A 15,159-nucleotide genomic window follows, 5' to 3' on the forward strand; every position below is an offset into this window, starting at 1 on the left:
GTTTGTTTGGGAGAGTTGCGTTTTTGCGAAAGTGTGTGTGTGTGTGTGTGTTTGTGTGTGTGTGTGTAGCACTGCATCTTTCACCTCCGATGAGCGCAGTGAGCAAATGGGGCATGAGCGGATGAACAGGAAGGCATCCAGAGACTCAATCAATGGACCTCAGCATGTGGCTCTGATCATGAAACAGTAATTTGATCATGTCAATTTACTTATGTGTAAGTGGGGAGCATATCTGGCCCTCCAAGTCATGAAGGCTCCAATGACAAAAGGCCATTTTGGACATATTTATGCTAAACCACAGCAGGCTTTTGATCTGCAAAAAACACACTGCCTTGAAGATGTAGAAATATCCCTAACTGTGAGTGCACCAATGCGCCAGGGTTCTAGTCAATACACGATACGTTATATAAACCATGCAGCTAAATCTATATAGCCCATTACTTCAGCAAGTGCAATTTCTAACACACATACAGAAATAAATACAAGCACATACGTACATTACTACTATTACTACTACTACTACTAATAATAATAATATAATTATTCATTCCAAATAAATATGTAAGATCCTTTGCTGTACTGCTTTTAAATATATATAAGTACTGTGTGTGTATGTATGTATGTGTGTGTATATATACACATACATACACACACACACACACACACACACATATATATATATATATATATATATATATATATATATATATATATATATATATTAGATAGATAGACAGAAAGACAAGTCTGACAAATTTAACTAATTTTCCTTTTGAAAGCAAATCTTAAAAGATAAACAGCTTCTTCTCAGTGTAGCTTCACAAACAAACAAGCAAACAAAAAACAAACTTGCCACTATTTACTCAATTTAAAAACTTAATTCCTAAAAAGAGAAATAGTTTTCAATAGTTGTCAATTTAGATAAATAAATAAATAAACAAACAAACAGATAAATTCATCTAAATAAATAAAGCTTTACAATAATTTGTAAATTTGAATGGCGATAGATAGATAGATAGATAGATTGATAGATAGATAGATAGATAGATAGATAGAATTTATAAATTACTGAATTTTTATTACCATATTATTATTGTTGTTGTTATTATTTTTATTAGTAGGAGTAGTAGCGTCTAAAGTCTTAGCAAAATTAAATATAATAATATAAAATGGTTTCCCCTTTCCTTGGTCAATCTGCCTGGCTGAATCTTAGCAGTCTAAGCAAATTCTAATAATGAAACAACAAATACACGGTTTCTAAATAAGGAGCCCTTTGTGTGTTAAATATCAACACCGTGTTACTGTTTCCTTTAATTAATGTGACCACCATAATGCCACATGTTCTTCCCCTCCAGAATGAATCCCAGTTTAACTGCTCACACATAGTTAATTTGGGACTCATTTGGGAAGCAAAGAACATGTGGTCATACAGCGAGAACAATAATTAAAGGAAACATCTGACACATATGAGCAAGTCCAGTGTTCTAAATTTACTGATTAGAATAATGGCATATTTTCTAAATGTGCAAATGTAATTAAAATGTCCAGCATTTTACTAATACACCACCTGTTCTGAACCCAAATTTATAAATACCAAATGCCACAAAAGAACGTTTAAAGTAGTGTCTAAATAATATTAACATTATGTTAGATTCAAACTTCTCGTTGTGAAGTACAAAGATGAACACACAGGAAAGTCATATACACAGCCAAACCTCCATTTCTGCTTACAGCAATGAACACATCTCTTCTAATAGAAAACGGTTTCTTTAAAAATGATGCAAATGATCAAAGACAGAAAGCACAGCCCTGTTTGTTTAAGCTAACCATGCAGACACTTTCAAAACAGACATACATACAGAAAGATTTTACCAAAATTTGCCATCATTATTTTTTTTGAGTGAATATAACAAAAATCTATAAAATATTGATGTATGTATGGCTAAATTAAATCTATCAGACATTTCCTCTAAGGTCAGGAGTAAAGTTAACTACAGTGAGGAGGAAGTTCTCTGTAAGATGGTGAGAACTTGTGTTGGAGAGCCTCAGGTCATGAGAAGTGTCAAAAACACACTACTGCACGGTGGGAAAGGGCAACAAATATTATCATGGCTCACGATGACTGATAAATCCAAATCGGCCCTCTCTACAAATCTTCACATGACACAGTGTACACGCTTGTGAGACAGAAGAATGTTAAAGACGCATTAAAGACATAAAAACATTAAAGACATATATTGTAAGTAAGCTACAATTTAATTTGATGACACTTAAAAATGCAAATTTGCAAAATCCTTACTGATATAAAAACGTGAAAATGAAAGGTGTGTATACTGTTTTTATGTGATGTCTATTAGACGATTAAAAAGTAAAATAGCTGTATTAAGTACATTTACTGTTGGTTTCACAAATACATAAATAAAAATGTTTTGTCTCTTAAGAATTGTTTGTGAATAAAAATAAACCTAGTAAGGTGTTCATTTACTTACTTATTTATTATTTCCTTATTATTTATTTACTTTATTTATTTGTTTGTTTGTTTGTTTGTGTGTAATAATGGGTACAAAACAAGGCGAAATATATTGTTTAACAACTAAAGTGTGAAGTGATTTTTTTCTTTCCAATGATAGACAAGGGGAAAAAAAAAAATCACACACTTACTTTTCAGTTAATAGCATTTTTTTTAATTATGTAGAAAAATTGAGTTTTCAGAAAGCAGGCATGTTTATCTCAATTTATTTTGCACTAATCCCTATTACAGTGTCTTTAAGGGCTAATCAGAAGAGGAAATAAAACCGTACATTCCTAACAGGAGGCCATTCATAAAGCACAAATCACAGAGTAGCTGCAGCCTTTCTGTTGGATTAGATTCATATCAAGAAGAAATTTCGGAGCACAGCTCAAGCCTTATGAGATAATCCCGCTGCTCTCAGAGCTCCAGCAGCCACTCTGCCGGCTTCGCCATGCAAAGCTGAGAGCACAGCGCCACACGAAGGGCAGAGAGGGAACAGCATGTGACTCTGTACACTACAGCCTTGTGGCACGGACACAACACGCTATAACCAGAGCAATAAATCTGCACGATGATACATGTGGTATGTTAAAACAAGAGCAGCGCTTTGATGCTTGGCTTGATTGGATGCCTGATGTTTACTGAGCGGACGAGCAGCACTTTATCTTTAAGACAACTCGCTGTTAAAGTCACAGAGATGGATTTCAGGGGTGTGTGTGTGCCGGGGGAAAAAGCCAGCTTTTGATTACAGAGAGTATGTCTTCTGACCCTGCCGGAGCCCATCAGATCTGCTCGCCTGACTACAAGCCCCACACACACACAACACAGACAGACACACACACACACACACACACACACCAGACACATACAAATATACTAGAATCTTCATTTGAGCTTGATGAAGCGATTAAATGAGAAACTCTGTACACTGGAGTTAAGCCAATGCGATACAGTGATACAGAATTCAACAAATAACTGACTAATAAATGTAACACAAAGTAATGCCCACAAATATACTGGCATACTGTATAAAAATAGCTTTTTTTTACATTTTATATTTCTAGAAGACTTTTCATTCCTGCTTCTTTCAAAATTCACCTCTTATTTACAAATATGACAAAGGACAGGCTGATGCACAGCTGGATCACACAGTAACACAGGCAGAGGATCCACTATTAAAAAGCCAGTTTAAAAGCCAAACCACTGAAGGTATTGATGCTGAGAGCTAGCATCATATATCAGATACACTTCACTACAGAGAACATGTTGTAACTTTAGCGCCTTGTCTTTTACCTGTCTTTAGCTGTCCTGGTTTGGTGAGCCTGTGCCCACTGTAGCCTCAGGTTTCCCTCCTCTCCGATGTGGTCCTCTGCTGTTGTAACTGTTAATGCTTTTCTGCTCTTCACAGTTGTAAAGAGTAGTTATTTGTGTTATTACAGTCTTTCTGACAGCTCGAAACAGTCTGACCATTCTCCTCTGACCTCTCTCATCAACACGGCATTTCTGCTCATAGATCTGGAATGTTTTTTGGGACCATTCTGTGTAAACCCTACAAAATTTTGGCTGCTAAAATCCCAGGAGATCAGCAGTTTCTGAAAGCCTCAAACCAGCCTGTCCTCAGTTGCTGCTGTGCACTGTGCTACTGCCACATGATTGGCTGACTGTTCCTATTAAAGTGGCCAATGAGCAGCAAAAATGCATCAGGGAATAATAGTGAAACTCTACACAGAGTGTACCTGAGCTGGACACAGCAGCATCTATTATGCAATAATTGTGCAGTGTGTCTCCAGAGGAAAAGATACACGACTGATAGAAAGGAAAAAAGATCCATAATTAAACAGGGAGCAAAGAAAGTTTTTTTTTTGTTCTATTTTTGTATCCAGCAAGCAGTGTAGGATGTGTATGTCTCCACTTCCTTCCCCAAATCAATGTGTTGTCACAGCCGACAATCACACGCCTGTTGTTATGGCTATTGTGCTGTGACCTTTCACGTTTTTAATCTGCTGCTGGCTTCACACCCACAAACCTCACGTATCACCAAGAAAAAAAACGCAATTAGGATTAATTTGGCTTTTCCTGTCTGAAAATCTGTGCATGAAAATCAGTCTAATGAATGTAGTATCTTCGGTGTGAACCAGTGGCCTTAAAACTACTGAATCTAGATCCAGATAAAAGTCCACCAATATCTGATTTCCTCAGAAAACAGTAAATCTTGTGAAAAACATTAATGGAATAACAAAAATATTACATGTTCATTTATTGACTGTATTCTACACTGAGTTTTAGTATCCAAAATACTATCTATTTTGTCATACTGACATTCCACAGAAAATGAAGATGTGACATAAATATCTTCATTAATATTTAAATACTTTAGAAAAGTTATAATAAAATCAAACTGTTTGGACAAAAGTGAGAGAACATGAGTGTGAAAGGCATTTCAATATGCAAGTAAAAATTTAAATCTTTTCTATAAAAAGGCCACATACTCCCAAGGAGGTTAAATGGTGCTGATAAATCCTGAGAGGGTAACTTAAAGATGAAGAGCTGTAAAAGAGGAAGAGTGTGCTGACAGGAAGTGAGTGGTCCAGACATTCCAGTTCAAAGTAAGGACCTTTAGGAGAGTAAGGACTCACCAGGCCTCTGGGGACCACAGAAAGGGGAAGAGAGGTAGTGGAAAAGCGTAATGCCCACTCACTCACTCTCTAACACACACACACACACACACACACACACACACTCATGTGAATGAGTGTAAAAGCCAGACTCCATTAACCTATTATCTTTTAGCCTGGGGATCCACTGAACAAGCCTTGAAGTTATAAAAACTAGGACAGCCTTGTGCTTTGAAGTAAAATCCTGTACAGGGTTTAAAATGTGCACCGCCACATCTTCAGATTCCTCTCCATCAGTCTAAAGTTTTTGCCTGGTCACTGCAGCAGGAGCAAACTCAGACGAAAAACTAATTTGTGACAGGTGGACCTAATGCACTGCTTTGAAAAGTGAGTCTGATTTATGAAACACATCTTGCGAGGACTTTCATGGCTACACGAGACACACTGAGTACTACCATGTCATAGATCTGGCCTGCTGAATGTGCATTTGGTAATTGCAAACTGTAATTGTAATTAATAAATATTTCCCCCGACATCTGTATGTGTAAGTCAAAATCCTGAAAGCGCACAGAAGGAGTGTGAGCACTGTGTGTGTGTGTGTGTGTGTGTGTGTGTGTGTGTGATCGATGACCCAGAGTGACAGTGAGTAAGTAAGACCCTTTAGAGTCTCTCCAGGGGGCTCCACAAACACCCATTGGGCTGCTGGAGCCTGCTGAGCACACATCAGCAGGGTGCTTTCAGTGTGTACGGGGTATTGATTAATCCCACTGCTGCTTTGTGGACTAGAGAGCACTGATGGGTAAACAGTGTCGACAGCCACGCCAGCTCCTGTGGCAGTCAGCACGGAGTGTGAGTGTGTGTGTGTGTGTGTGTGTGTGTGTGTGCTCGTGAGACTGTCAATCAAGTGTGTTTGTAGCCATGGACAGTGTTTGACAAACCCAGTGCACACAGAGTATATCACACAGAGCTGTGACACTGAGGGCAGTGGGTTTGGGTGCAAGGTCTTCTAAGGTGACATGATTAACTCTCTAATGACCATGGCTATCTAAGATCTCAGACATTTTTACAGACGTTTGCGTATGGAAGAACTACATAATACAACATCGTACAAGCTCAGCGGTGGCATATGCCTAAACACGTGTACTACACATAGAGTCCACACAGCATGACTTCATAGGGTACATCAGTGGTCCTCAAAGTGGGGTCCAGGGACCCACATGGCTTTGTGAAGCATAGCCAGGGGTCCATAATGTATATTTATAATTTACTATTATTTTGTTTTATTGCAAAAATGGCTTGTTGTTATTATTATTGAGTTATTATAGTAATTAGACTGTTTGACTGGAATTGAATGGGTTTATTCCAAGCAATCCAAACATCACTAACTCAAAAACAAGTAGACCTATAAATAATGTCAACTTGGACCTAATGTGTTCTGTTGCTGGAAAGCCTAATATTTAAAAAGTTGGATTATGTTCATAAATGAAATCTGTGCTAAGAGGGTCTGTGAAATTTATTTTACAGTTAAATGGGTCCCTGGTTCTAAAACGTTTGAGAGCCAATGGATTACATGATGCAGCATCAAAATTCACAATAAGCTGTCTCCCAACTGTCAGGAGATCCCAATTTCAAATCCTGATACCAATGTCACAGCCATCCACGGCCAGGAGTCTAGGTAGGAAAAGATTACTCTTTCCCTTGTTGATTTGAGCAACCAGTGCTGGGTGTGTGTGCGCTTATGTATGTATGTGGTGTGTGTATGTATGTATGTGTATGTGCTAAAGTTATTAAACAACTGCTAAATACATGTCAAGGATAGCTTGCCAGGTAAAGACTTATGATTGTAACCATTTTCGTGTCTTACTTTACAGAAAAGCAGCTCTGCCAACCAGAACAGATCTACAGTCACCCAGTATGAAGATAATTTTGTATGCTGTTATATCACTGTATTTTGAGCCAAGGACATAGAAATATGTCTGTCTGGGTGTATGAATGATACAAGCTCCTGCAGTCAGAGCTGTGTGAAAGTTGTGTGTTGTGCAGGTGTATTAGATGTACATTAGATGTACAGTGTGTGTGCTGACCGTGTAGAGGAGAGCCGGAGGGGCTGCTGGAAAGGCCGGCGATGGGGCTGCAGCGGCCGCCCTGCTTGCTGTTCAGCTCCTGCTCGATTTCCTCGAGGCCTGCGCTCTTCTGAAAGCGGCTCACGCGGTTCACAACACGTGGGGACAGGTGTGTGCGGGCACATGGTGCACCACCATACGGGTTAATGGGGAAGACGTGTGAGGTGCCACGCAGCGTGCTGACCACCACCCAGCGGCAGTCAGGACTGAAGCAGATGTCCTGCACCTGCATCACACAGAAAGAGAGAGAGAGAGAGAGAGAGAGAGAGAGAGAGAGAGAAAGAATGTGTCGGAAAGACACAACGACACAACGTTATTGGGATCTGAAAGAACGTCTCAAATCTTACCAATTTTCTATCTCACTCTTGGTCAATTTTTAAAAAAAAAAACAAAAAAAAAAAAACACACACAGTCCCAAAAGATGCACACCGTGACTATAAATCTATAAATTGACTATAAATTGTGTATTATACACATAGCAGAAAAGACACAATTTGCAATTTGGTCAACCTTTCAAACAGGTACAGCTAAAATCTACACCAATTCCAGTGTCACTGCACGAACGGGGTTACAATGATTAACACACAATTTACTTAAACAAAAATATCAATTTGTTGAATTAACAGCATTCAAATATAAATGCATCCATAAATCTAGTTTTAGTTTGTCAATCAATATGCTTCTCATGTTAAGGAATATTTTTAAATGCTTTGACAAACACAGTACCAAATACAGAGTCACTGGCAGCAACTGCACCCTAAGGCTGACTTAAATAATGTGTGTGTAATTGTTGATATGGTGAAACTTCAACAACTGTTAATTTAGCATTTATGGAAGGAGTCTCCTGTATCAGTGCTTTCTAACAGTCAGAGATAAAGTTGTTCTGTATTAACTTCAAGAGGAAGAGAAAAAGTGAGGCTAGTGAGGAACGAATGGTTATAGCTGCTATAAATAAAGTACAATAGGAACCAACGTTTCACCACATTAAACATAGTGTTGTTCTTTAATAAATAATTATTTAATAAATAAATAAATGTCATTGTGGGAAAATTGCTGTGGTATAAAAAAAAAAGTGTTACTGTCTACCAAACATCTTTTTCTTTTGGGGCTATGTAGCTCATAAGGACAAAAAACATTTTTTTGTTTGTTTGTTTGTTTGTTTTTTAATATGACTTCTACGGCTGTTTCTATAACACATTCCAGACATAATCACACTGAACAGCCGGTTGGTTAACAGTATCACACAAGCCTGTTTGGTCCTACAGCCAGGTGTTTAGTATATACCGGCAAGTGCCGCCAACAGAGAGACTGTTAACAATCTCAAAGATAGCATCTCCCCAAAAATGTGGGCCATGTGACGACAGAAAAGAATGAGCGAGGTGTTGCTTATCAAGGCAGAGTGGCTTGGTATGCAAGAGGTCACTAGAAGATGACCGCCATGCAAGTCCTACAATTTTGCACTACAGACATGGCATTTCTCTCTTAAGCAAAAACGCAAGGAGCCAGCCTAGGCATTCTATCAGGAAACACTCCATACACACATTTGAGCCACACACACTTCTGATTAAAGCAAAGCTCGCCTTCGAGTGCTAGAGATAAGCTCTTCACTGCGGCGCCTCTGAAAGTCTGATTGTGCCACTGCTCATCCTCGTCAACAGTCTTCCAGAGAGATCGGACCATCTAAAGTGCCTTCCCACAACACCGTGCCAGCCGTAATGAACATTCTCGGCCACACCTTTCGTGATTATCCATCACCTGCAGGAATGCACGAGCCTATCTCTAGTCCTATCAGATTGTCAGCCTATCAGTCTCACATCAGTCTGACTGTTTTGGTGATAAGAAGTTTAGTGGCGGCAGCTCAGTGACCACTTCCTACTCCGTGACACCAATTCCATTAGTAAGGGTGACATCATTTCATTTTTGTCACTAGTTGTCTGGTTTACTTCTTTATCTGTCTTGCCAATTCAAGGGTTTGGACTTTGCCAACACAAACAATGTGAACTCTTTGAAAGAGTTAATCAGAAGAGAAACAGAAGAATTCAGTGGTCAGTAAGAGGTTTGAGTCACGGGCAGTGTTGGTCATCAGTGGGGTGGTATTTACATTAATGCACACTTCTAAGAGCTTTCTGGTAGTCAGAACAAACGCAGTCAGTAAGCCAGCGAGATAAGGCCGAGTGTCTGCGTCCGCCCACAGGGCATTATCACTCTTCTTATTTGTTCTGCACGAGATAATGTGTCTCAGAGGGTGCATGTTCTCTGCTGCTTGTGCTGTTTACAATGCAGGATCAAAGCCTATGCATGGCCAGGCAACAAACCTGGTGTGGCCCACTAACAGTGAGGCTGTAGTACATCTCAAGTTTGGGCCTACAGAGAAAACAGGCCTGTTTCAGTTTCACATCAAAACTTCATGAAGTGCAGAACTCACATGCTAACAATACATCACAATCAAAGTCATTGCCATAACTGTGCTGTTTAAAAAAGGTCCTCAGGAATTCTCTGGATGGTTAAGTGTCCTAGAGTCCTAAAGGGGTTACAGTGCCTTACAGTCCCCCCTTCCCCGATTACCCTTTCCATACTTTGTAAAGTTACAACCTGGAACTGAAATGGACTTAATTGGGATTATACTCTCACCGGTCCCTTAACAAAATCATGCAGATTCAGGTCAAGAGCTTCAGTTAATGTTCACATCAACCATCAGAATGGGGAAAAAATGTGATTTCAGTGATGAAATGACAGGAAGGCTATGGTAACTCAAATAACCAACAATTCTTTACAACTGTGGTGAACAGAAAAGCATCTCAGAAAGCACAACTCATCAAACCATGAGGTGGATAGACTGAAACAACAGAAGACCATACTGGATTACACTCTATTCAGCCAGGAACAGGAATCTGAGGTTACAGAAGGTGGACAGTTGAAGACTGAAAAAAGCCCAGGTGACGCTCCAACATAAAATAGTCCACAATGTTGAAGTGAGGAGAAACTCAATATAGTTTGCAAAATTATTTGCTAATACAAATGAAAACATTTGAGATTGTAAAAGAATTCTCCCCCGTTGCTGTGAAACCCCTAAATTTATTCTGGTGCAACAGGATTATGGTACGTCTTCTAAAAGGGAAACAATTTGTTGTATGGTTCCTCATGGAACCGACGTGAAACCTTTGTTTGATGGTGAAATGCTTCACTTTCACCATCATTAAAAGATTACATAATCTTAAAAACAAACATGATATTTACATTTCTCCTAATAGACATAAAAGGGGAGGAATAGTCTGTGTATGTACGTATGTATGTTCTGTGAAAAAGTCTTAGGCACCCTATTTTTTTAACCACAAATGTTGTTGTTGACTTCTATTTTATGATTCTACATTATTGAGTTAGTACAAAAAGATTTTAGATTTCCAAACATTAGTTTTCCAGCACAAAATTAAATGTTACAGAAAAATGTTTATATATCAGTAAAGAAAGCAGCATATTATGTAAGAGACCACTTTTCAGACAAAAAAACATGGTTACTGGGTTTTGCTGCAAAAATAAGAAGCAAATCAAATTCTCCAGAAGAACTGTGGCTGGTTCTGCAAGATGCTCAGAAAACCTACAGCTAATTTCCTTATAAAACTGCATAAATTGTACCTGAGATTACAAAAAAAAAAAAAAAAAAAAAAAAAAAGGCAGTCTCAAAAGTCATAACACCAAATATTGACTTTGTTTTATTTATTACTGTTTACTGCTCTTTATTGTATTTTTTTTTATGTAGAAACATTTAATTTCATTATTTTTGAAGACATCTTTGCTCTACAGCATTTCTTTGCATGTGCCTAAGACTTTTGCACAGTACTGTATATACTCACACAGCAGTCTTTCAGGTACAAAGCCTGGGACAGTTCTTGAGAAATGATCAGGAGGGCTTGTGTGAAAAGGACGCAACACATTATCGGGAAAAATCAACCGACCCATTTAGTTGTGGGTAATGTGAAAAATTCCACAAAATCCAGTTTTGTTATTTGTCACATTGCACATAACAGGATTTTCATGGGAAATGCGAATGTGGTAAAAAATTGCAAATAATGTCTAAAGTTTGGACTGTGAAAGAGGATTTACTGGCAGTGCTTAATGGTGAATCATTTTCAAGTCAGCACGATATCAGTGTTTGTAAGCATGAGAAATAATGGGACAAAACGATAGGCAGGCTTTTAAAGCTGGCGGTGCATTGGACTGTTAGTTTGTGAGAAGTTTGCACACTGGAGCAGAGAGCATCATTGTGTGCATATCTAAACATGACACTTTGCTGGATACATACAGGCCTTTAGGGATAAATATTAGTTCTGCTTAAGCAAATAATACCTCACAAGTTGCCAACCAAAAAAAAGAAGGTTCAGTGTAACAGCTGCAAAAGCTGCTATTCCCCCAACCGATTTGTGCAATAACATAGTATATTATAAAATTAAACTGAACGTTAAAATGCAGGGACATGTTACCAATTCCTGGAAAATATTAATGATTACTGGAAAAAAAAACATTTAATCTGAACTGTGGATGACCGCAAATGTATGTGGACGTTTCCAACTGTTCCACATTTTCTTCTTGAATTTGTTTGAAATTGTAGAAAAAAAATTGTGCATAAAACTGAAAGACAGTTCAGCAGAGCACAAGACCATAGGGAATCTCTTTTTTTTTTGTCCTGGATTGAACCATAACCTGCTGCTCACACTTTGATTCTTCTTTACACTGTACTTTTTGCAGGCACCACTGTTAAAAGTATCTAAATCACGGCCGTAGGCAAAAATAATGACTACAGACCTAACAAAGGAAAATTTCTTTCTGTATTTGTCTTCAATTCAATCAAAAAAATGAATAGTTACTTGGGAATTGGACATAGATCTGCACTGATCTGCAGTTAAAAAATGGCAGCTGCTTTTATTCTCTCATCCACATGCTATAGACCCAGATATCTCCGTGTAAAGCTGAGAAAGTCGGTGTAGGAATATCACTAGGCCACTGGGACTGACTGCTGGCCACAGCCTCATATTCTCAAATACTGAAGCTGTTAAAATTTGAAGCCTGCCTTCAATGTGAAACAGTCAGGCAGAAGTGAGACTCTGATGATCACCAGAGGCTGTTTTTCCACACTTTAATGTTATGATCATGACCATGTGGGAACTGGGAAATTTCTGACTTCCCAGTAGGAAAGATCCATGTGAAGGGCTCTCCAACTTGTAATTCCTACTTTTTTCAAGATCTCCGACTTCTACGAGTTGTGATTCTGTGACATCACTTCAACATGGCGGCACTCATAGTGAAAAGTAATTAATAAACAAAAAAATAACAGCCAACCAGATAGGGTAAAGGCTCATATGCTTCCTCTGAGACATGTGAAGCCAGTCAACCGCATCTTTTCACACTGCTGCTAATGCTGTATCACAGGGCAGCCTAATACACACAGAGGAAAGCGCTACCTGCCTGTGTATCTTCTGCATACACAAGCTCACAGGCACCCACGATTGGCTAGTGTCACTATGATTGACAGGAAAGTATGCCTTCCCTCCCACAACCAATTTTGCTCCCTCGGCTCACAGCTGATGAACTCGCAATCTCCCAACGACACTTTTGATAATCAATCATCATTTAGAAAGGATTGTTAGTCTCAGCTGCTCTTCAAACTTAAATCTTTGTTTTTAAATTGTCAATTTTATATGAATAAACATGCATAAAGAAACCCTGTCCCAAATGTATCCTTAATCTTTGTATACAAAATTATGACAACTTTGCAAAGATGAGACCATGTTGGGGGGTAGTATATATATATATATATATATATAAAAATAAATATACACACACACACATATATATATGGATTTTAGCTACCTCCATTACTTCCATCAGCTACTTCCACTTTTTGTAGGTACTACTAAAGTACATTTGGCACAAAGCTGAAGAGCTTCAAATAATTTAAGAAGTTTCCTTCTGGTCCATCCAGGGAGGAAAATCGTTGCTGTAACATCTCTATAATAGAGTTATACTTCTAGGAACATTTCACTTTCACAAAGCTAACACTTTTGGGTTCTTCCAGAGGACTGCAACACCACTAAAGGTAGTCTGGGTCTACATCACTCTTCAGATCAGTTAGGACTCCCCTAGGATCGCAGCCAGGCTGTTTGTTGTCTCTCACACACTGTGCAGGAAAATCATGAAAGAGCCAGAGAGAGTTCAGCGGCAGGGCCGAGTCCTGCTCTGTGTAGAGTTGCACGGTGCTCCAAGTCATGTCTCTTGACAGTATTTAGAAAACACAAAGGGATCCAAAGAGGATGAAAAACATGTTCAAACTGCATATTTCCTGAGAATCTAGAACACAGGGACCATAAACACTGTGGGTGGCCCTCAAAGACTTTTAGTGATTAGGTTAATGATTAAAAGAATTCAGAAATGCAATATTTCATCACAATCAGAAATGAAAAAAGCTGGCGCAAACCTGTACATGCGTGACTGAGGAAAACAGACAGAGTGCTGCGATTTGATAAACTATCCCAAAAGATCATGTTGCACTGCTGAATTTGACTTTGACTTAACTACCAAAATATTAATATAATATTAATATCTGAATCTGTACTATATTGCAAAAAGTTACAGCCATTAGTGTAGACCAAAGAATTGTGTGTAAACTCTCTTACCTTGGCCTCAGTTTCTCCTCTGTGCAGGGTGTACAGGTGATGAACCGCACTCTGCGACGATGCCCACGGGTGAGTGAGGATTTGAAACACATGAAAATCATGCCCTAATGTGTCAGCAGTCACCAGCAACATACCTGCAAACAGAAAGATTAGCTTATTACTGGATCATATAAAACAGTGTAGCCCTTGTTAATCATTTTGGTCACCAATGAGCCAAAATAAACCAAGATGGCACACAGCCTACCTTTAGAGGATGAACATGGTAAAAGAGACAAGTTTATACGGCTATAAAATGTAATAATGTGCTGGAGCCTTGGCACACAACCAAATGCCAAGCTCACCCTTCAGTGTTCAGGGCACGACAGTGCGCGGCTGTGTTTTAAGCCCAACCACAGGAGAATCCATGTGGAACCTCTGCTGACAGAGCCTTTCATTCCACCACTTGTATGTTAGTCAAGTTACAGAAAGTATAGACTCTTACTATAAACAACACACTTAGCAAACCACACCGGGAAAAGCCTGAATCTAAACGCCATGCCCATGAAAAGTCTATATAGAATATAATTTTCAAAACAGTGCAACAGCTCTACGAGCTATTTTTACACAGATATGAATGTCCCATCACGCAAGACTCAGCAACACACAGCTTTCGCAATCATAATTTAACACGACAGTCATCATGTTCCAAAGCTCAAACTTTTATGCTGAGGTTTCAGAAGGCTGTAATTAGAGACAAGTCTTCATAAAGCGGTTTGACAAATGTATAAAAAGGAGCTTAAATGGCAGGGCATAAAAAGACCTTGCGCTGACACGTGCAAGAGGGTTGAAATAAATTGACACAAAAATAGCTAAAGTACTAGATGAGCTCATCCAGCCTGTGCTCCAGCATCATCATGTTCACACTTCAGAGCTGCAGCTGCTTTAGGTGTGGCTGAGCCCTCACACTGGGCGGCAAGAAAGGAAGCTGTGCGGAGGGGTGGAGGAAGGGTCATGCACAGATTGCTCACATGAAAAAGAAAAACAGTCAGGCAGTGAATTAGATGGCGGTTAGCTATTTATGCTGTATCAGAAGACTAAACCAAGCTACGGCTCGGCCATAAACTAACCTACGCCCCAAATGAGGTGCCAAGCCACAAGAAGCATTTGCATCAACTGGGAATACATGGAAAAGATGGCCTTCTAATTATAGAGGCTGGAAACGGAAGCGCGGAGTGATTAGGAGTTTAGGCGCTGCGGTATGT

The 15,159-nt window shown here is 39.0% G+C and overlaps 1 protein-coding gene across 6 annotated transcripts in view; it reads right to left on the reverse strand.

Moving 5' to 3' along the window:
* The window catches only part of bcas3 (BCAS3 microtubule associated cell migration factor), a 202,862-nt gene that overhangs the window by 147,017 nt on the left and 40,686 nt on the right, over positions 1–15,159 (reverse strand). For all 6 annotated transcript variants that reach the window (XM_026924234.3, XM_026924233.3, XM_026924231.3 and 3 more), the window contains exons 14-15: positions 13,919–14,052; positions 7,212–7,476 (exon numbers count right to left, since the gene is read on the reverse strand). In XM_026924234.3, the coding sequence (XP_026780035.1) occupies positions 7,212–7,476; positions 13,919–14,052 (399 nt within the window). The remainder of the gene's footprint in view (positions 1–7,211; positions 7,477–13,918; positions 14,053–15,159) is intronic.

Source organism: Pangasianodon hypophthalmus, chromosome 14 (assembly GCF_027358585.1).
Source record: "Pangasianodon hypophthalmus isolate fPanHyp1 chromosome 14, fPanHyp1.pri, whole genome shotgun sequence".
Taxonomy (NCBI): Eukaryota; Metazoa; Chordata; class Actinopteri; order Siluriformes; family Pangasiidae; genus Pangasianodon; species Pangasianodon hypophthalmus.